This window comes from Chrysochloris asiatica, unplaced genomic scaffold (genome assembly GCF_000296735.1).
Source record: "Chrysochloris asiatica unplaced genomic scaffold, ChrAsi1.0 scaffold00006, whole genome shotgun sequence".
NCBI lineage: Eukaryota > Metazoa > Chordata > Mammalia > Afrosoricida > Chrysochloridae > Chrysochloris > Chrysochloris asiatica.
Window position 1 is genome coordinate 2,077,175 of NW_006408524.1, and position 22,081 is coordinate 2,099,255.

General features: G+C 41.2%; 1 protein-coding gene across 1 annotated transcript; it reads right to left on the reverse strand.

The window, feature by feature from the left end:
• Positions 1-386: 386 nt before the first annotated feature.
• Positions 387-21,222, reverse strand: LOC102831016 (histone H2A.V-like). Its single transcript, XM_006832101.1, has 5 exons — positions 21,215-21,222; positions 16,119-16,196; positions 7,826-7,939; positions 2,135-2,264; positions 387-711 (listed from the first exon to the last, which is right to left on the reverse strand). The coding sequence occupies exons 1-5, from the start codon at positions 21,215-21,217 to the stop codon at positions 650-652; spliced, it is 387 nt and encodes a 128-aa protein (XP_006832164.1). The 5' UTR covers positions 21,218-21,222; the 3' UTR covers positions 387-649.
• Between the last annotated feature and the right edge of the window lie 859 nt (positions 21,223-22,081).

Here is a 22,081-nt window from a genome sequence, read left to right on the forward strand (position 1 = left end):
CACATTTCTCATATTCCAGCACCACTCGGATTGGGGCGTGTCCCATAACTGATGGCATGCCACGGTTTAATTGGCAGCGTTTCGTTCTCAGTGGCATATACAAGGGTACGTATTCTAATCGACAGTACAGTGTGAAGTGCCATCGAGTCCAAGCCGACTCACAGTGTGACCCTGTATAGGGTTTCTGAGGCTGTAAATCTTTATGGGAATAGAAAGCCTCATCTTTATTCAATAAAATAGGGCATTAAATCATGATGAAGCAATATTCCCAATTTGTTTTAAGATTATTCTAAATATACGATAACCAATTTGAGACTTAAAAAAATGTCAAAGTCTGAGCAAAATCTTTCTAATACATCACAAATGGAAGTTTTGAGACAAATTCATTTGTAAAAACTGGTTTATCAACTCCATCTTTGTATAAAACACAACGGAGAAGCCTAGCCAACCAACAGACAATCAATTGTTGCCACATGAAAAGGTGCTTTTATCAAGCTTTGAGTCTGAGAAGATATAATGTCCCTTTGAGCAGGTCTGTAGTAACTGTCTATGCGTTTCCGCCGAAGGGTTTTACAAATTCCATATACCCCATCATGTCTTCTGTCCCCATTACAGTACAGTGAGAGAGGAAAGGGCTAGTTAAAACTCTCTAAGCAGTTTTTTGCTGTCCCTTCTTTCCAATCAGAGACTTGTGGATGTGAGGGATCACACCTAGAATGAGATAAAGACAATATTATACATTTCATAGCTGACTATATCCTCAAATTTACTGTAAGCAATAGCATTTACAGCAATAGTGACACAAGCAAAAAGAGTAATTCTACAAAAAAAGGAAGAATACAAGGAATTCTGTTTCCACATGCTGACACTGTGGGAGTCCCTCCCCTCCCCCAGCAGCCCACGGACCCACTAACCCGCTGTATGTGAAGGTAAGGGCCTTTTCTAAGAAGAGGAGCCCATCCCCATCATATTCTCCAGAAAAGATCCAAACCACCAGCTTACATCTTCTCACTTTCACTAATCCACACCCATCTGAATGCTTATCCTTCCTAATTTTTCAAGTTCATTTTCTAACAGTTTAAAGAATAAGCTTAAAAGGTATGGAAAATATATGTATCATATATTAAATGTTTTGCTGAAAATAAAAATAATATTATATACAAAGTTAAGTAAAAAACTACTGCTACTAGGTTTCCAGTTCATATATGCAGGGTTTTATCAAACAAAATGTATTTAAACAAGTCTTTGCAATTAATCGGTGGCTGCAGGCAAGTTCTCTCAGAAATACACTTGTCTGAGTCAGAGAATGTTGAAAAAAGCAAAACAAAAAAGGTCCAATCAAAACAGTGGCCTTTAAACAATCTGCTGGGCCAGTTATGTATTCAGGGCAAAGAGATCAACTCAGAAGGTCATGGCATTTGTTTTTGGATCCCAAAGGGGTAATCTTGATGGATTTTCTTTAAGGACATAGGTCAATCATGGGAGTTTATTAAGGAGTTTATTAAGATGAAGAAATATTAAGAACACAAAAAACTTCACCAGTGAGAAGAAGGCCAAGAAAATAATGCTGAGGAATTTTTTAGCATCATGACAATGAACCTGCTCATTTTTCAAGGGTAGCAAAGGCTTGCCTAAGAGATTTTTATTGGGAAACTTTACTGCATCCACCCTACAGGCATGATCTTGCTCTTCAGACTTCTTTGTTCCTCTAATGTCAAAGAACTTTGAAAAGGAACACAATTTGGGCCTCTTGGGGATATGAAAACTGCCCTTCTGACATGGTGTAAATTGAAAAGCACAGAATTCTTTGAGGAAAGGTTAAAGACATGGAAACGCTGTGTTCAAAAGTACACAGACTTAAGTGGAGGATATGTTGAGAAACAACAGCTTCACCGTTTTATATTTTTGTTTAGTAAAGGTTTCTATGATTTTATAGCAATATTTTATGACTTACCCTCATATCATTAACAAGAAAAAACATTTATTCAGATATAATAAAGAAGGCTAGAATCATAATAGACTAAATACTTATGAAAATTTTAGTTTATATACCTTTTACTTAGCCATTCAAATTGTTCACTGAGCTGAACTGAATTAGTCAGAAAGGCTTTAGGCTCAAAAGGTAAATACATACCACCCCCAGCTATGGTAGCCTTGATGAGAGAATCCAACTCTTCATCCCCACGGATTGCAAGCTGCAAGTGGCGCGGAGTGATACGCTTTACTTTGAGATCCTTAGAAGCATTACCTGCCAGCTCCAGTACCTACAAAGAGCATTCATGAAAGAATAAAGGATACAGTTTTAAAGAATTCAGTGTAGATTCCCAATTACAGCTAAATAGATCATGACAACATCTGTACGAGTAACAAAGTATACACAGTAACACAAACATAAACATGTATACACAATATAGCTTTCTTTCCTGGATTTCCATTATACTCTTTGACCCTTTTGTATTGTTCTCCACACAGAGCTAAAAACTTGATCAAAAACTTGTCACTATAGAGGAAGAAATTCAAGATAAGGACAAGGGATAATATGAAGTGTGATTCTAAATTTGAAATGTGCAACTAATGGTGTCTTCCAATCGGAAACAAAGAAGAATGAAGAAAATTAAAGATGTGTGGTAACAATTAGTCCAAGCCACTAATGGGTCACGTAACTCTTAGTTTCCATGACACTGAGACCAGACTAGATGGTACCTGACTACCAATGCCTTCTGCTCTGAAGGTCCTGGGTAGAGTGGATGAAAAATCTGAACAAAACTCAAAGCCAGAAAAAAAAGACCAGGCTAACTGGGAGCACCCCAATACTATGGCCTTTAGATACCTTCCAAGCTTGGAACTGAACATACCCCCAAGGGCTCAACTTTCAGCCAAACAAAAGAAAAAGACTGTGAGGTGAAGTATGCATGTCTGAGATAGAGAGGACAGCACTTGCCCAGGGATAAAGCAGAGGAGGCAGGAAGGAGTGAGAAAGGACGAACAGCACTGGTACAAGTGCATTTTATGCCCATAACCCATAGTGGTGCATGCTGCTGTTGGTAAGTGCTGACTCACAGCGACCCTGTAAGAGGGTTTCTGGGAGCCCTGATAGCAATACTGGATTATGAACTGAGTTGCTCTGTAGGAGAAAGATGAGGCACTCTGCTCCCATAGAGATTTAACAGCCTTAAAAATCCTATACAGTGTCACTATGAGTTGGCACACAACCATCATCATAGGAGTTTTGAGGCTGTAAATCTTCACAGGAGCAGAAGGCGTCATCTTTCTCTCGTGGAGTGGCTGGTGGGCTTGAATCGCCAACCATGTAGTTCACAGTACAGTGAGTATCCCACAGAGCCACCAAGCTCCCATAGCAGTATTACAGAACCTTTAATATACGTAATACAAACACAATACAGTAGTGACAATCCTGATATAGGATAAGCACTGGATTGTTAACCCCACAGTTGATAGGTCAAATCCATCAGCTGCTCTCTGCAAACTCTATACAGGGTCAGTATGAGCTAGAACTCACTCAATGGCACTTAATAACAACAATCTTGGATATAAATTATAATCAGTTGCTGAGTTTTCAAAACACCAAAGATTCAGAAACTGACCAATATGGGATAAGGCTGGGCACCAGTATTTTCTGCAAGTTTCTCAAATGATTCTTTTATAAAGCAAGGCTAAGAAGTGACTACCTTGATTTAAATTCCTGTCTTAGATTTCACACCATTTTTCCTTACCTCTACTAAATTTAAAAACACCTAGGCAAGATGTATTATTTAATTTTCACCTAAAAAATCTTTATCAAAATTCTAAAAGATAAAGACTAGCTTCGGTGAAGTTAAGCACCATTTAGAAAGAACTTAGGAATACTAGGTCTCAAAAGAGTGAGCAAAACTGCATGCATTTGTTAAAGTCTGCACCTAAACAAATACAACTGGGTTAAGATGAGTAGAAGGGTGAAAGGGGAAGGAAAGGTTAACTATTACTATAAAGTCAACATACAAAACCTTTTGTTCATCATATACCAAAGGGAAGCATCTGTAATTCAATGTTAAATAAGTGCAAAGAAGATTTAATACATAAATTCTTCACCACTCCCTAATAAGTTCCTTCCTCTGTTGGTTATTTCTACCACTTGACTTGTTTATAATAACACTTATTTCCCTTGCCTGGAGTTTAGGGAGTTTCAGAGTTTTCCATGGGAGAGTTAGGGAGAATTGCTGCTCAACGGTTTTATCCTCCGGATGTCAAATTGAGCAGGATAGAGTATTTTGTACATTCAACTACCATGCAAAGAAACAAGAGGAGAAGGTATTTTTAAACTTTCATATTGTAGACACTGGCAAACCTTTGCTGTTGTTAAGTGCCATTGAGTCGGTTCTGACTGACAGCAAACCTAAGCACAAGAAAACGAAACACTGACCAGTCCTGCGCCGTCCTCACAATTGTTGCTTTTGAGCCCACTGATGGTCTTCCACTTTATCAAGCATAAAATCTTTTTCTAGGGCATGCCCCTCTTGACAACATGTTTGAAATACCAGAGATGATGTCTGGCCATCTTGGCTTCTAAGGAGCATTCTGGCTTCACTTCTTTCAAAGCAGTGAAGACTGTTGGTGTTACTTTTAGTATTCTTCATCAGCACCATAATTCTAATGATACATCAATTCTACAGTCTCATTCATTGTCCAACTTTCACATGCATAAAAAACAACTGAAAATACCTGGTTTGAGTCAGGCACTCAAACTGACATCTTTGCTCTTGAGCTTTTTTTTTTTTTTTTTTTTAACGTTTTTTATTGTGAATTGATAGTTTACATGGGAGAACATCGGTTTTACACTCATTTTTTCATTTCAATGATTACAATCCCCTCCATGCATCATCATGCTCTTGAACACTTGTAAAAGCCGATTTGCATAATGCAATAAATACATCTCATTCGATTTCTTGATCACTGCTTCTATGAGCTTTGTGGAAATGGGCAAGATGATGTCTCTGACAACTTCAATCTTCTCTTTTTATCATGATTAGTCCAGTTGTGAGGATTTTTTTTTTAACATTGAGATGCAATCCACGCTGAAGGCTGTAGTCTTTAATCTCATCAGTAATATTGAAAATCCTCTTGTTTTCAGCAAGCAAAGTTGTTATTAATGAGTCTTCTAATCCTGACACCACATTCTTCTTCATATACTCTAGCTTCCTGGATTATTTGCTCAGCACACAGATTGAATGGTGGTGGTGGTGTGCCACCTAACTGATTCCAACTCATAGAAACCCTGTACAGGGTTTCTCAGGCTGTAAATCTTTATGAGAGCAGAAAGCCACCTCTTTGTCATGTGAAGCAACTGGTAGATTCAAATTACTGACCTTGTGGTTAGCAGCCCACTTCAAAATCCAATACGTTACCAGGCCTCCTTACAGAAGGAATAAAAATGGTTAAACGACATACTCCTGGCTAACACTTACACCTTCCCTCATTTTGAACCACTCAGTATCCCTTTTATTATTTTTTTTAACAACTGTCTCTAGATATATGTACAGGTTCCTCATGAGTACAATTAAATGTTCTGGAATACTCATTCTTCCCAATGTTATCCACAGTTCATGATCCACCCAGTCAAATAACTTTGCATAGTCAATAAAGTACAAGTAGACGTCTTTCTGGTATTCTCTGCTTTCAGCCAAGTTCTACCTGATGCCAGCAATGATACTGCTTGTTCCATATCCTTTTCTGAATCCGGCTTGAATTTCTGGCTAGCTCCATCAATATATTTCTGCCAACTATTTTTGAATTATCTTCAGCAAAATTTTACTTTTTAATGGTTTCTGCTTCCCATTGGGTCACCTTTCTTTGGAATGGGCACACATATGGATCTCTTCCAACTGGTTTGCCAAGTAGTTCTTTTCCAACTTTCTTGGCATAGACAAATGAGCCACTCCAGTGCTGCATCACTTTGTTAAACATATCAGTTTGTATTGTCAATTCCCAGAGCCCTGGCTTTTGCCAAAGCCTTCAATCTAGTTTCCACTTGTTTCGACACCAAGGGTTCTTGATCATCTGGTACCTCTTAAAACCATTAACCCCACCTCAAATCTTTATAACTAATAGGTTGTTGTGGTATAGTGAATTACTTAATACGTATCTTGTAACATTAATCTTAATTCCCACGGAGCAATGTTTTTTCCCTGAAAGGACTGGCTAAAGGAAGGTGGGACAAGATGCTGACAGGATTGCATGATTCAACTGTTGAGTGGTTAATAGGGTGTACTGTAACTGTAAAAACCCAGAACACTAACGAGTATAAAATGAATCATTTTAGAAGCAGGAAGAGGTGAATCTCACTATCTTCAAAGATCATAAGCCAGGAATGGAGCATGTCCTTTTTTGCAAGATCCTTGGTTCACCAAATCTCTTCTACCCTGGGACAGAAAACTGTGACATGGGAAGAGTGGCAGAGTAGCAGCAGTAGAACCAAGAGCCAGAGCGTGTGACAGAGCAGTGGGCTTCCACAAGCCTGAGTGACTTTGGGCCAGAGGCTTGCTTATTAGGAAGGAACTGAGTGCCTTCAGGCCAAGCCTTATGACAGAGTGGGGCATTCTGTGGGAATTTATCAGAAGCCCTAAAAGAACCCTGTAACACTGGCCAGGTAGCAAGAGGCCTGTCTGTGGGCACAGCTGAGGAGAGGCTCTGTGCCCTGAGCATTTCTGACCTTGCGTTGTAATCTGTTAACTTCCCTAATAAACCCCCAAACTGTGAGTATGGTTTGAGTTCTATGTGGCCACTGCAATGAATCACTAAACCCAGATGAGGAATGCACTATGGGAGGGATGTTGTTGTTGCTGGTAAGTGCTGTTGAATTGGTTCTGACCCATAGTGACTCTGTATAGGGTTTCTGAAGAGCAGCTTGTGAGTTTGAACTGCCAGGCTTGTAGTTCAAGGTGACACTGCTGTCCAGCGCCATTAGCCCACAGCGCCACACCAGAAGTCTAAGAAGGAGGGAGGGTTCGTGGCAACATCATTTGTGAAGTAAGTTGTCAACTTCACAAATACTGCCTACTGTTTAAATATGCATACTCCAGAGCTCATTTAATCTGCACTACAGTATTTAAGGAGTCCTGGTGTGGTGATGTAGGATAAACATTCAACCACAGGGTCGGTCTGAACCGCAAGGTCGGCAGTTCAAACTCACCAGCTTCCTTGGAAACCCTATACAGGATCACTATGGGTTGGAACTGACTCAATGGTATTAACTACAATGTTGTTGTTGGTTGTTATGTGCCATGGAGTCGGTTCCGACTCATAGCGACCCTGTACAGGGTTTCCGAGGCTGTAATCTTTATGGGAGCAGAAAGCCTCATCTTTCTCCCGCAGAGCGGCTGGTAGTTTCCAACTGCTGACCTTGCGATTCGCAGCCCGATTCGTAACCACTACGCTACCAGAGCTCCTATTAGCTACAATGTTGTTGTTATATGCCGTGGAGTCGGTTCCGACTCATAGCGACCCTGCACAGGGTTTCCGAGGCTGTTAATCTTTACGGGAGCAGAACGCCTCATCTTTCTCCCACGGAGCAGCTAGTAGTTTCGAACTGCTGACCTTGTGGTTTGCAGCTCGATTTGTAACCACTACACTACCAGAGCTCCTATTAGCTACAATAGTAGTATTTAAATCATTTTACTACTTTGTAAAGATCAAGTAAAACCATGGTTTTTGACCCTGGATTTAACTTTGGGCCAGGTTTTTAAAAAAAAATTTTTTTAAATGAAATATAATTTATGGGTTTCGACCACTGGAACTCACATATTTGGGGTCCCCTCCATGCCCTACACACCTCAGCTGTGAGATACTCCAGAATCGCAGCACTGTAAACAGCAGCGGTAGCGCCAACCCTTCCGTGGCTCGTGGTACGAGTCTTCAGGTGTCTGTGGATACGGCCCACTGGAAACTGAAACATTAATGGTCGTAAGTAATAAGGACTTTAAAGCATGAAATAAAAAATTTTTTAAATCTTTGTTTTGTACATATTTGAAACCTAATCTACTTGGTACCTAGTTCCTGGGGCCTGTTTGTATGTCCTAGGAATCAGACCCAAATCTCCATCTGTTGATTCTGCTCTTCTGAGGGCAAAGTTTTTTTAAAAATGAAACAAACAGCCCCTTCTCACCAGCAGTTAGTGCTGAGAATGCAGAGTAGGTGCTCCAGGCTCAGAACATTTATTAGAAACTCCCCTCCCTCCAAATTTAAATAAACCTTTTAAAATGCTCATGTTATTAAAAAAAAAAAAAGTTAAAAACATTCCTAGTCTCCCTGCTAGATCTTTCAATTTTGTATAAATTCAGCAGCTGAAGCAGCTGAGACCAGCCCGCAGCCCTGCACAGCTTCAAGAAGGGACGAGGAGCCTGGCTGTCAGCCCCATCCCCTTGACTCCTTCCGGTTTTGTGCTTCTGAGCCTGCCCCGCTCTCCTCCCCCTGGCTCCAGGCCCTGGCTGGAATGAACCCAGTGCCCCCAGCTTGGCTCTATGTGGTGACCTACAATCCTGCATGACCCAAGGGATGCTTTAAGACGGGCAGGGAATCTTTTTTTCAGCCAAAATGATAACATCATTTCCAGGCCAAACAGAATTATCAACTTAAAAATTAAAGTGCTCTGTTTGGTCAAATATTTCATTAACTCACTCACCAGTGGCTCTTGGAAACTCTACATAAGGTCACTGGGAGTCAGAACCAACTCGACAGCACTGAATAATATAATGACTGGAGTCCTGGTGTGATGCTGTGGGATACACAGCACTGGACCGCAAGGTCAGCAGTTCAAACTCACCAGCTGCTCCTTGGAAACCCCATACAGGGTTGCTATGAGTTGGAACCATGTTGGCAGCACTTAACAAGAACAATGTGATGGCTGGAACTGCAGCTGCCTTGGCAGGGCCACACCAAGTGATTCTGTGGGCCTCACAGGCTAGCAGATGGAACCTTCCCCACCCCTGCATTATGAGAAGTTCAGCCCTTATAGGGCACATCCTCCTCTCCATCCAGGTCTACAGGGACACGATCACACGCCACTCACTGAGCACCATGAATTTTAATGTCATAAAGTGCAAGCTAGTATGCATGTGGTCTTCTTGAAAGTGGGGTAGACAACATGTTTATTAAAAATTTGGACAAATCCATTGATAAAGCACTGGATGATACATTTTCTGCTTTGGTAACATCCTCTCATGTAAGGTGGTAACAACAATGGTTCCAAGGGCTATGGATTTATTATACATTTTGAGACACAGGAAGCAGCTGAAAGAGCTATTAAAGAAATAAATGGTATGCTTTAAAAAAGGATCTGTTGTCTCATAAAGAATGAGAAGTAAAACTCTGAGTTAGGGCAAGAGTTCACCTATGTTTACATCACAAATTCAGGAGACGACCTGGTAAGCGTCTCAAGGATCTGTTGGGCAAATCTGTACCTGCCTTATGTGTGAGAGCAATGACGGGGGACAGCGGAAACCCAGTTTTGGCTCAGTGAGCTGAGGAATGAAGCTGTGCAGAAAGCCATGGAGGAGAGGAGAGGAGAAGAGAGGAAAGGAACCTGAGGGAAAATAAAGTTGTGTTGGTTGAGCTTATAAAGAAGTGGCATGCAGATGGATCTTAAGCACAAATTTGAACCGATGACATGGATAGGATCACCAAATAGCACAGTACTGACTTTTATGTGAAACATCTCAAGGATAGTACTGATGCTGAATGTTTCTACAAAAAGTTTCCTCCGTTTGGTATAACCACCTCTGTAAATGTTCTAATGGAGGGGTCCCAGCAAAGGGTTTGGCTTTGTATGTTTCTCTTCCCCAGAAATGACTAAAGCAAATACAGAAATGAATGGTACAACTGTGGTCACCAAGCCATTGCATGCAGCTGCATCTCAGTGCAGTAAGAGTGCCAGGCTCACCTTACTAACCTGTATATGCAAAGAATGGTTACGTGTGAGAGCCGTGTCCAACCATAATCAACCACTACCAGCCAGCACCTGTCCGACTCAGAACCATGCTGCACACTATCCTCTTAGCCACAATGCTCTACTAAGACCAAGTTCAGGGTGCCAGACTTCATCCATTCCAAAATACACCTGGGGCTATCTTCCAAGCGGTTCCTGTTGTTGTTGTTAGGTGCCATGGAGTTGGTACCGACTCATAACGACCTTATGCACAGCAGAACGAAACACTGCCCAATCCTGGGCCAACCTCACTACTGTTGCCACACTTGAGTCCATGGATGCTGGCACTCTACCAATCCATCTCACTGGGGGTCTTCCTCTTTTTCTCTGACCTTCCACCTCACCAAACATGATATCCTTCTCCAGCGACTGGTCCCTCCTGACAATATGTCCTAAGTATGAGAGACGAAGTTTGGCCATCCTGGCCTCCAAGGAGCACTCTGGCTACACTTCTTTCAAAACAAATCTATTGGTTCTTTTAGACCACCATTTAGTACTGAGACTGGCTTCTTCCCAGGTTCCACAAGTCACGGCCATATGTACTGCTAACACATCAACAGAGGCCATGGGTCCCCCATCCTGCAACTGCTGCTGCTATCCGTCACGTGCCCCAGTATAAATACACTGTAGGAATTCACAATCCCCAACAACAATTTAGTGCACAGTCACAACTTGCTACTGTACAAGGTCATGAACCTTTTCCAGGTTGGCATTTGTCTCTCCTCAAGAGCAAAAGCAAATGTTAGGTGAAAGGCTGCTTCTTTTCTAACCATGCATGGTACTCTTGCTGGTGAAATCACTGGTGTGTTGTTAGAAACTGAGACTTCACAACTTCTTCATATGCTTGATTCTTCAGTCTTTCTGTTCTAAGGTCCATGATGCTGTAGTTAGTGTACTAGAAGCCACCAAGAGAAAGAAGCTGCCCAGAAAGCTGTTAACAGCACCACTGGTATTCCAACTGTTTAAAATGATCAGGGACCATGAAAAGAAACTCAAGTTTCACTGAAGAAAAATATTTAAATATGAAAAAGCTGAAATATTGTGGGAAAACAACATTGCAGAATATAAATTTTAAAAAAAGGAAAGGAAACTTTGAACCTATGTACTGAACAAATGCCTGATCTAACAATCAATGCTAGTGTTAGAATATTTATCATTTTAAAACAAAAATGGTGGTGGTGGCTGTGTGCCGTAAAGTCAGTCCCGACTCACAGCGACCCTGTATAGGATTTCCCAGGCTGTAAATCTTTACGGGAGCAGAAAGCCTCATCTTTCTCCTGCGGAATGGCTGGTAGTTTCGAACTGCTGACCTTGAGGTTAGCAGTCTGACTCCTAACCACTACAAATAGTAGAATATAAAAACAAATTAATGTTTTACGTTGTTGTTGTGAAGTGCCGTCGAGTCGATTCTGACTCATAGTGACCCTGTGTAGGGTTTCTGAGGAGCAGCTGGTGAGCTTGAACAGCCGACCTTGCAGTTCAAATGGCTTTGCAGTCTGGCGCATTGACCCACAGCACCACACCAGGGCTCCTAATTTTTATAGACCCCGAGAAAAAGAATTTTCAGGAAAAGTACAAAAATGTAAAGCACTCCTTTAATTTTGTAATTCTTTACTATGCAAAGAAATGTAATTTAGATTATAAAAAAATCTCATAACTGTGAAACAAACCCACCCACAGGATTTTATGAATTAACTTACGCATAAAAATATAAAGTTTCACTGTAACATGAAGGGAAACTGCTATACTACCATCAATTGGACATTCCACCTGCCTCAATAATTATATTCATATTTGATTGGCTTCCTTCCTCAGGTCTCTAACTGAACTGATCTTTATTAGATCAGCTAATAAATCATGACTGTTTTCACAGCTACTGCTAAGTGAAAGGCACTTTCTAATTTCCAAAGTCCACTAGTCCCATTTGTCTGAGCCAACAAAAATATATGTCCCTTCCGCATTCCCTATCACTCCATCAATTCAGCCAACTCCCACTACTCTCTTTCCACAGGTTCCTTCTGCACATCGAACTGTAAAATATGTCATGATGATTATTTTCAGCTATCTCCTTTGCAAAGTCAAAAGTTATTAAAGAAATCCTGCAACCCTTACTTTTGTGCAATCCATTTTCTCCAAACTCAAGCTTGGCTTCTGCTGAACTACACTTCTGAAGGCCAGAAGTGACATTTTAATCACCGAATGTATTGATTAGACACTTTTCAATGCTCATCAATAAGGAGAAAAAGCACGAACGTTTGAGTTAAACATCTTTTTCTTATTGACTATGAGCTCCGTAAGAGAAGGACCCACGCCTTATTCCCCTCTGTGTCCCTGGTGACTACTAGGCACTTAGTTTTGTTGTTGTTAAGTGCTGTTGAGTCGGTTGCCACTCAAAGCGAGGACCTCAAAAATAAAAACAAAACAGTTTTCAGAGACTGCCTATGATTCTAACCCTACCTGTGACTATTCCCCAGTCTTCTTCAGTGACTCCAAAACTCTACCGTGTCTTAGGTCCCTTTCTCATGCTCTGCAGGTTGGAAATTGATCTAGCATGAACTATCAACTTTATATAAATATTTCACATTTGTAATTCTTTCACTTCTCTTGGAAAGCTGGACTCACACCTCCAACTTTTGGACATTTTCATGGAACTTAAAAAAAAAAAAAGCAAAACCATTAAACTTATCTCATAACTGGTCCCTCTACAAACTTGTCTGTCACTTAGGTTCTAAGTTTTAGATTGTCCTCTCTTTGACTTTGTCTTAATTTACCTCTCAGCTCTATAAACTCTCCTCTTGTTTCCTGCCTGCCATTCTGGTCCAACTCCCTCCCTCTATATCAAGCACCGCATACTATAGTAACTGTCTCCCGCATCTGTGCTTCCCAGCTCCCTCTTCAAATTAAATGCACTTCAAATAAATTCTAACTGCAAATGCACATGGCGCCCTAAAATCAAGAATGCATGTATTAAGAGTAAGCTCTCATCACTCTTCCTTCAATACCAGCTGCATCATGGTACCCTCTTGCTCAAAAACTTTCAAGTAATTCACAACCAGCAGGCTAAAATCCAGCCCCATATATATAAGGAATAATAGGGTAGTAATTACAAATCGGGCTGTGAACCGCAAGGTCAGCAGTTTGAAACTACCAGCTGTTCCACGGGAGAAAGATGAGGCTTTCTGCTCCCATAAAGATTTACAGCCTCGGAAACCCTGTACAGGGTCGTTATGAGTCAGAACCAACTCCACGGCACATAACAACAACAACAACAACTCAAATATAGCTGAAGTTTGAAAATATTTAGTGGTCTTGAGTAGACCTCAATCTAAAACTGAAGTTATTAGGGAAACATTCAGACACTAACGGATAAACAAATAAAGATCGGTATCCTGGGCATTAGTGAATTAAATTGACTGGTGCCAGCCAATTTAAATTGGACATTCACATGATTTACTATGCTGGAATGACATATTGAAGAGGAATGGCATTGCACTGATCATCAAAAAGAGCTTTTTTTAATGTTCTACTTTGAAGTACAATGCTATTTGTAATAGATTAATATCTATACACATGCAAGGAAGAGCCCTGAAGTGGTACAGTATGATAAGCACTGGACAGATAACAGCAAGGTCGGCAGTTCAAACCCACCAGCTGCTCTCACAAAACCTTACTCAAATTTATGCACAAACCACTGCAGTCAATGATGATGACACTGAAGAATTCTACCAGTGTTTTCAATCTGAAACTGATCAAACACGTCATCAAAATACATTGGCAGTGACTGGTGACTGGAGTACAAAAGTTGAAAATAAAGAGGAAGGATATATAGTTGGAAAATATAGCTCTCGTGATAGAAATGATGCTGGAGATCCGGAGATAGCATGACAAAATGACATAATTTTGGAAGACCAACGACTTACTTGTTCATCACAAATATCTTTTCTCAACAAAATAAAAGGTGACGAGACACATGAACCTCACCAGATGAAATACATAGGCATCACGCTGACTACGAAGAGACAAGGGTCAAACTCAATATCATCAACCAAAAACGGTCAAGGGCTGACTGTGGGATATGCATGGGACTGCAGCCATTTGAGCCACAAGGTCAGCAGTTCCAGCTCACCAGCCACTCCTTGGAAACCCTGAGCAGTGTGGTTATGGGTCAGAACAATTCAACGGCACTTAAAAAGTCCAGGGTGAAGCTGAAGAAAATTAAAACACGTCCACGAGCACCAAAATAGAAACTTGAGTTATTTCCACCAGAATTTAGAAACATCTCAAGTTCAGATTTGCTGTATTAGACACTTATGACCAAAGGCCAGAGGAATTGTGGGGCTTCATCAAGAATATTACACATGAAGAAAACAAAAGGTCATGAAAAGGACAGGAAAAAAAGAACAGACTAAAGTGAATGTCAGAAGAGACTCTGAAACTTGCTCTTCAATGTAGAGACGCAATGTAGGCAGCATATAATCAAGAACCAACGAACAGTGCTGAAGGAGGAAAGAAATCCAAGTTGCACTAAAGGCACTGGTGAAAAACAAGCCCCAGGAATTGATGGAGAACAAACTGAAATGTTTCAACAATCTGATACAATGCTGGAAATACTCAATTGCCAATGAAAAGAAATTTGAAAGACAACTACCTGGCCAACTGCTTGGAAGACAGCTATATTTGTGCTCATTCCAAAGAAAGGTGACCCAAAGGAACGTGGAAATCATTCAACGTTATCATTAATATCACATACAAGTAAAACTTTGTTTTAGATACTTAAATGATTGCAGCAGTACATTGACTGCCCGAAATCCAAGCTAGATTCAGAAGAGGATGTGGAACAAAAGTTGTGTGGATTTGACTGTGTGGATCACAAAATAATATTGCAGAAAAATGAAAATTCCAGGACACTTTGTTGTGCTCATGAAGAACCTGTAAACAGACCAACAAGACACAGTAGCTAAAACAGACCAAGGAGTCACTGAATGGTTCAAATTCAGAAAGGTGTGAGTCAGTGTTGTATCCTTTCACCATACTTATTTATGCTGAGCACATAATCTGAGAAAATGGATTATATGAAGAACATGGCATCAGGATTAGAGGAAGACTCATAAGCAACTTGCGATATGCAACTGATACAACCTTGCTTGCTGAAAAAGAAGAGGACTTGAAGTACTTACTGATAAAGATCAAAAACTACAGCTTTCAATGTGCATTGCACCTAAATGTAAAGAACACAAAAATCCTCACAATTGGACCAAAAAATAACACCATGATAATGGCAGAAAGGGATGAAGTAGTCAAAGATTTCATGTTGCTTGGATCCACAATCAAAGCTCAGAGAAACAGCAATCATTAAATCAAAAGATGTATTGCATTAGGCAAATCTGCTGCAAAAGATTAGAGCATTCAAGAGCAAAGATGTCACTTTGAAGACTAAGATGTACCTGATTGAAGCCATGGTATTTTCAACTGCCTCAAATGCATGTGAAAGTTAGACAATGAATAAGCAAAGACTGGAAAAAAATTGATGCATTTGAATTATGGTGTTGGGGAAGAATACTGAATGCACCATAGACCACCAGAAGAACAAACACATCTGCCGGTCGTGGACGTTACTCCTTAGAAGTGAGCGACATCAATGCTTGGTGATGTGGAGGGTCAGCAAAAAGAGATGGATTAACAGTGGCAGCAACTATCGTGACGGTGGCACAGTTTTTTGTTCTGCTATGCATAAGGTCACCATGAGTCAGAACTGACTAGACACCACCAACAATGCATAATTCCCTACTCTAAAAGAATTTCTCATTCTGAAAATCAGTACACATTACAAATACCTTCTTTAAAGAAAAAAACTACAGCTTACTCAATTCAATATGATACAACTTATAAAGGAACTGGGGACAGAAATACAATCTAGAAGTAATACATTTTAGTAGAACTAAATCACCAGTTTAAGATTTTTCAAATACTGGCCCTTGCTTAGAAGAACGAACGACACAGAAAGATGCTTTATAGTCAAATCTTGACCAATTAAGTAGTGGTGCTACAAAACAGACTTGTATAGTTAGGGAGACAATTATGAGCCATAAATTACAATAGTAAAGAAAAATAACTCAATCAAGGAACTATTCCAACAGATTACCTGTAGTCCGGCTCTTTGTGAACGAGATACTGCTTTAGCCTTGGCCTTGCCACTGTCTTTTCCAGCTTTGCCTCCAGCCTAGATGAAAAAAATCTTAGATGAAAGTTGAAAACACTACTTCAGAAATATCCAGGAAACAAGCTTATTGCCTTCCTCATTTGTAAATACAGATTTTACTACATCACCTTATACTATTTTAACAGAGTCTTGGTGGGGCACTGTGGGATAAAGTACTGGACCACAAGGTCAGTTTGAAACACAAGGTCAGCGGTTCACTCACCAGCCGCTCCTTGGAAACCTGATACAGGGTCGCTATGAGTTGGAACTGACTTGACAGCACTTAACAACAACAACATGCAACTTTAAGGTCAACATTAAACACTGATTTAAAAATTGAGATTTCTATAAATCTGAACATATCTCCCAATTATCTAATTAACGAATCTTGATCAAATGAATATAACTTTTATGATACTTGAAATAGTTTGTAAGGCAATAATTCTAAATGTCAACATAACATGTATTATGCCCACAGAAATATTTGGGACTTAGTTCTTCTGAGGGAAAAAAAAAAAAATCCTAGCAAATAAAAAAAAGGGGGGATGGAGTGGGGCACCAATCTTCACACTTTCTTACTAAAGGGATTTTAATTGATAAGAAAATACATACTTCTCAAAGAACCTTAATGTTACAGGCAGAAGAGTGGCTGACTAAACCATTGCATATGAAAGTAAAAAATATTATGCAGCCATTTCAACAAATTAGGTTCCATAGATAACGTGTTGACATGGCCTAACCCAAAGAGTGTTTCTAAGTAAAAAAAAGGTACACACAAGTGTCATGAGCTCGTCTGTGTAGAAATGGAATATACAGACTACACAGACACACATATATCTAGAAGGCCACACAGTAAGTTAGAAAGGATGTGCCTGTAGACAGAGAATGGAGTGAGAAGGAAAGCAATTTTCTCTTATGTACCGTTTGATTCGACTGCTTAAATCTTAATTTTTTTCACTATTAAAAAAAACACCCAAATAAAATGATTACAACTGATAGTGTCCCTGTGATTTCTCCTCATAGGACAGAGCAGCCCCACAGGGCTTTCAGGGCTGACAATGTTTATGGAAGCAGAGCGGCTAATGGAGTCAAAAGGCTGTCCTTTCAGTTAGCAACTGAGCACTTAACTCCTGCACCACCAGGGATCCTTTCACTTAAAAGAGCTACTTGGAAAAAAAATCTGTGTGCCAGATTGGCTAGCTCTTAGAGGATCTGTATTTTCAAAGTAGAGGGTAAAGTCACAGATGGAAAATACCATTGTACTGCATCTCTGCTTCCCTTAAAAACAATCTTAAGCACAGCTATTCACTCTAGAATAAGACATTTTTAAAAAATGCAAATGGGGTTGGAAATGTAAAGGTAGACGTTTTGTAGCAAGGAGGGGAGTGATTAACTTTTTAGTCTAGGAGCGGAGGTCACTGGGACCATCAAGGGAGAAGAGTGGAGAGCAGGACCCTATCCAGAGAAGCAGTGATGCCTGAGATGGAGGCAGAGACAATGTCGTGGAGAGATGAAGCAGCTGGGGACTTTAGACCCAGAGAGGGAGAGGGGCTGTGTGCTGATGACTGGGGGGCAGGCTTGTAGTGTATACCCTTTGGTTGGTTGATGATGCATGGAGGGGATTATAACCATGGCAATGAAATGATATACGATAGGATGAATGTAAAAGTAATGTTCTGCCATGTAAACTATCACATAATTCACAATAAAACATTACAAAAAATGCAAATGGTTCACAAGTCTAAAATGATAACCATCATCTCTGACAAGATTAGACATTAATACAAATATTTATTCTGCTGATGATAAAATACAAAACAAAATCATATAATTCACAGTCTATATGTACAATCCAGGGACACTGACTGCCTTCAAGTTGTGCAACCATTCTCCTTCTCTTGTCCTGAGTCGTTCCTTTCCCATGAACATAAACTCACTGTCCCCCAGATTTCCTTTCTAATCTTTTGAGATGCAGTTATCAATATGACCCCGTGTATGTACCCTGTGCAGGGTCACTATGAGTTGGAACCGACTCCACAGTACAAATGTATACCTTGGACTCCTGATGTGGCGCTGTAGGATCAGCACTGGTCTTTGAACCACAAGGTCACCAGTTCAGACCCACAGAGTTGCTCCTTGCAAACCCTATGCAGGGTTACTATGAGTTGGAACCGACTTGACAGCACTTAACAACAACGTATACCTTTAAAAGAGCACAACACTTGAGGCAGACATTCTTTATTAGTTAAGTTAACCTGTTGTTTGGATTTAAGAAGACTTCAGGGGATGTTTTTGGTTTATGTTTTAAAGATTATCTTAGTGTAATAGTTTTAAGGTTCATCCAACCTCTTTGGGTCCAGAAAAATCTGGATTCCATTAGAATGTGGAATTGTATTCTGCATTCCCCCACTTTTGATCAGGATTCTTCAATAGAATCTTTGGTCAAAATATTCAGTAATGGTAGCCAGGCATCCTCCAGTTCTGATCTCATGGTCAAGGGGACACTGGTCATGGAGGCAATTAGTCACATATGCCACTTCCTTGTCCTGACTCAACTTGCTCTCCTTATGCCTTGGATGGAGGTTTGCAAATTTTGAGGGTCCCTGGTGCTACAAAACATAAGACTGACTTACTTATACATGAAAAGCCACCACCACAACACTACCCAGGCAGTTTATACATTAAGTCCCTTGCATTAACAAATTTTATCTTTACTGTCTTAAATCTGTCATATTTGCTGCTGCATCTATTTGCTTTCTAAGGAGACAGACAAATAATCCTATTCAGCACATTAAATTATAAATTCCAAGAATTAGAGACCTGATAAATTTCTTGTTGTTGTTAAATGACGTTCATTCCAACTCACAGCAACTCTATAAAGGGTTTCTAAGGACGGCTGGTGGGTTTGAACTGCAGACCTTGCAATCAGCAGGTCAGTGCTATAGCACCACAGCAGAACTCCTATTTTGTTGTTGTTGTTACTAAGTGCCGTGAAGTCGGTTCTGACCCATAACGACCCTGTATAGGGTTTCCGAGGAGTGACTGGTGAGCTTGAACTGCTGACCTTGCAGTCTGGCACATTAACCCACAATGCCTCACCATGACTCCAGAACTCCTATAGCACCACACCAGAACTCCTGATCTTATACTCATAAGAGTAAGAATGTTCATGGTATCAACCTAAGCATTAAATGTACAATAAATGGAAAATTACTCTTCATAATCTCCTTGAACTCTCTCTCTATACCCTCCCAAATTGACATATTTTAATTGATAACTGAGAAATAAAATGAAAGCAACATACATTTTTCATTCTAAGAATTTAATTAATACCACCTTGGGTGTACTGCTGTGTGAGGCACTGTAGGATAAAGTGCTGCAAAGTTGGCTATTCAAACCCGCCAGCTGCTCTAAGTCAGAACTGACTCTCCCTTCAGTAAACTCTCTTGGTGGAAAACATACATACAGAAAAACTGGAGTTCTGGTCATTGGATTGGTCTTTAGTCATCTATTGGTCTCCCCACCCAAAGCAGAGTGCATAAAATACAACATGCTTGGAAAGAGTTAGTCCAAAGGAGTAATGAACATGCAGACCTCAGCCTCCATGACCTGAGTGAGACCAGAGGAACTAGACTCAGTCAGGCTACCAATGCCAACTGCTCTCAAAGGGGAGGTCTTGGAAAACATGAGGAAAATGTGGAACAAAACTCAAATCACAATAACATGTTGAAATTTTAAAAGTTGGAGCACATTTCCAAAAAATTTGAAAACTGGATGCTAGAATATTTTCCTACTTGTACAATAAATTTATGGCTCATTTCTGCTTAACCTTAAAATCTAAAACAGGTTGCACTATAAATTAGATCAGCTGAGAAGACCACCAAGACAACTCTGCGTCCCTATTTTGAGCTTGTTATTGATGTCTTTTTAGATACTGATGATAAATGGATACCAAATGTACAGCATGTCAATCACTAAAGAGAAACATCTTAAAGACCAAGAAGTGATCATGAAAATCATCAGCTTGAGCAAACGAATTTATAGATTAGATATAAACTGTATCTCACTTTGTAAAAATGCTTCAATATAGAGCATTACTATAAACCACAGATTGTATAGAGATTGTAGGCATCGGGCTGTTCCGCGGGAGAAAGATGAGGCTTTCTGCTCCCGTAAAGATTTACAGCCTCAGTCGCTATGAGTCGGAACCGACTCCATGGTACATAACAACAACAACTCACCAAGTCTTTCCAGTTCTAAGACTGAAGAGTTTTCCAACAACCAAATCTTTTATCCTCTTGATTGGCCAACTACAAAACTCCACAGCTGTCATATCAAGCAAAAGACTAACATTCTGCAGTAGGAGGGATGGTTGGCGTGACCGCCTAAACACAGAGAGCTCAAATGAGATTGCGTAACAGCATTATCTGTCCAGCTATCTCTGATGCACACTGCACTTTCTCCTCTCTTCAACTTTAGGATGGGGCACAAGTTTTATCCACCACTTTTTTTTTTTTTTTAAACCCGCTTTGCTTTTATAAATCTGAATTTAGGAAAAGAAGATTGAAAATACGTAGCAGGGCAGAGGGATGTACCGTTATACAGAAAACCCCATACCATACCCGCGAGCCATCATTTTACTACACCGCTCTGCTTTCTAGGGCCCCCTTCCACCAAAATCGACACGGTCCTCCAATTAATACGCGGAGCGTGCACTCGGCATCCTGCAGACGGCCGACAGCACACGCTCGTTTCTGTGAGTCAAAACCACACAAAGCCATCTCGGAGCCGGCCTCCTGGACCAGGGACCTGGGGGCTCCCCGCTCGAGAGAAGACTCGGTGGTCCTCTGGGAGGATGCGGCGCCACCGCAGGATGCTGAGCAAACTTCAAGCTCAACAGGTGGCAGCTGCGGCCCGAGGCACACAGGCCGGGCGTTGGCAGCCCGCGCTCGACGCCGACGGCCCCGGACGCTTCCGTGACACCTGCCCCGCCGCTCCGGGGAGGCGGCGGGAAGACGCGGCCCGGCTCCAGCCCTTACCATGGTCTCGGCGCTGCTCCCGGACGCGCTGCGCTGCTTTCACCCGGTCCGCTAGGACGCGGAGCCGACTCTGCCTCCTTCGCGCACGAAGCACCTGCTCCACTCCTTGAGCTCCCGCCGCCACCACTATCACAACACAAACAGCCGCCGCCGCCACCGCCGCTGCAGTCGCCGTCGCAGCCGAAACACTAGACAATAACCGAGACCTTCCTCGCGGTGTCCCAGCCAATGCCAACTAGCTTTGCTGGCTTGAATCGCAAAGGCTGTCCAATCACACGCCTTCTTCTAATCTGACCACGCCCCCGTCTCCGCCTCCTTAACGGCGGCTTGGTTTTGCACACGGCACCCGGAGGCGGGCCTTCTAGCCCCATCATTGACCGGTATATGCGCAAGATACATGCGTCAGAGCCGGAGGGACAGAAGAGTGGGCCAATGAGAAGCGGCGCATAGTTGAAATTGGTCAATGAAAACATCTCTCACGAGCTAGATAGGCGGGCCGCCGTGGACCACCACTAGATTAGCCGGTGGGTGGGGTCTTTGCTTTCCCGCGCGTTCTCGGCGGCGGACCTGGAGGCTTGCGGGCTTGTTAGCTAGGGAGTTGGCTGTCCGTGGTTTCTGCTTCGGGCGGATTCTCTTATAGACGTTCGAAACGAAGTTGGTGTCAAATCCACTTAGTTATTTCTACAGTTTTTAAAAGAATCTTTGGCATGGGGATGACAAAAAAAGTTTGGAAACAAATTGGGCTAATGATCACAGTTTGACACTGTGACTATGATCAATGCCATTAAATTGTGTCTGACGATGGTTCAGATGGGAACGTTTATGTTTTATTTTTCCATAATAAAAGAATCCCACAGATTTCTTTTT

Coding starts and splice junctions, on each gene's coding strand:
- LOC102831016 (XM_006832101.1), bottom strand. Junction 2,265..7,825: donor TGGAGTATCTCACAGCTGAG/GTGTGTAGGGCA, acceptor TGCTCTTTGTAG/GTACTGGAGCTGGCAGGTAA. Junction 712..2,134: donor GGCTACCATAGCTGGGGGTG/GTATGTATTTAC, acceptor ATCTCATTCTAG/GTGTGATCCCTCACATCCAC.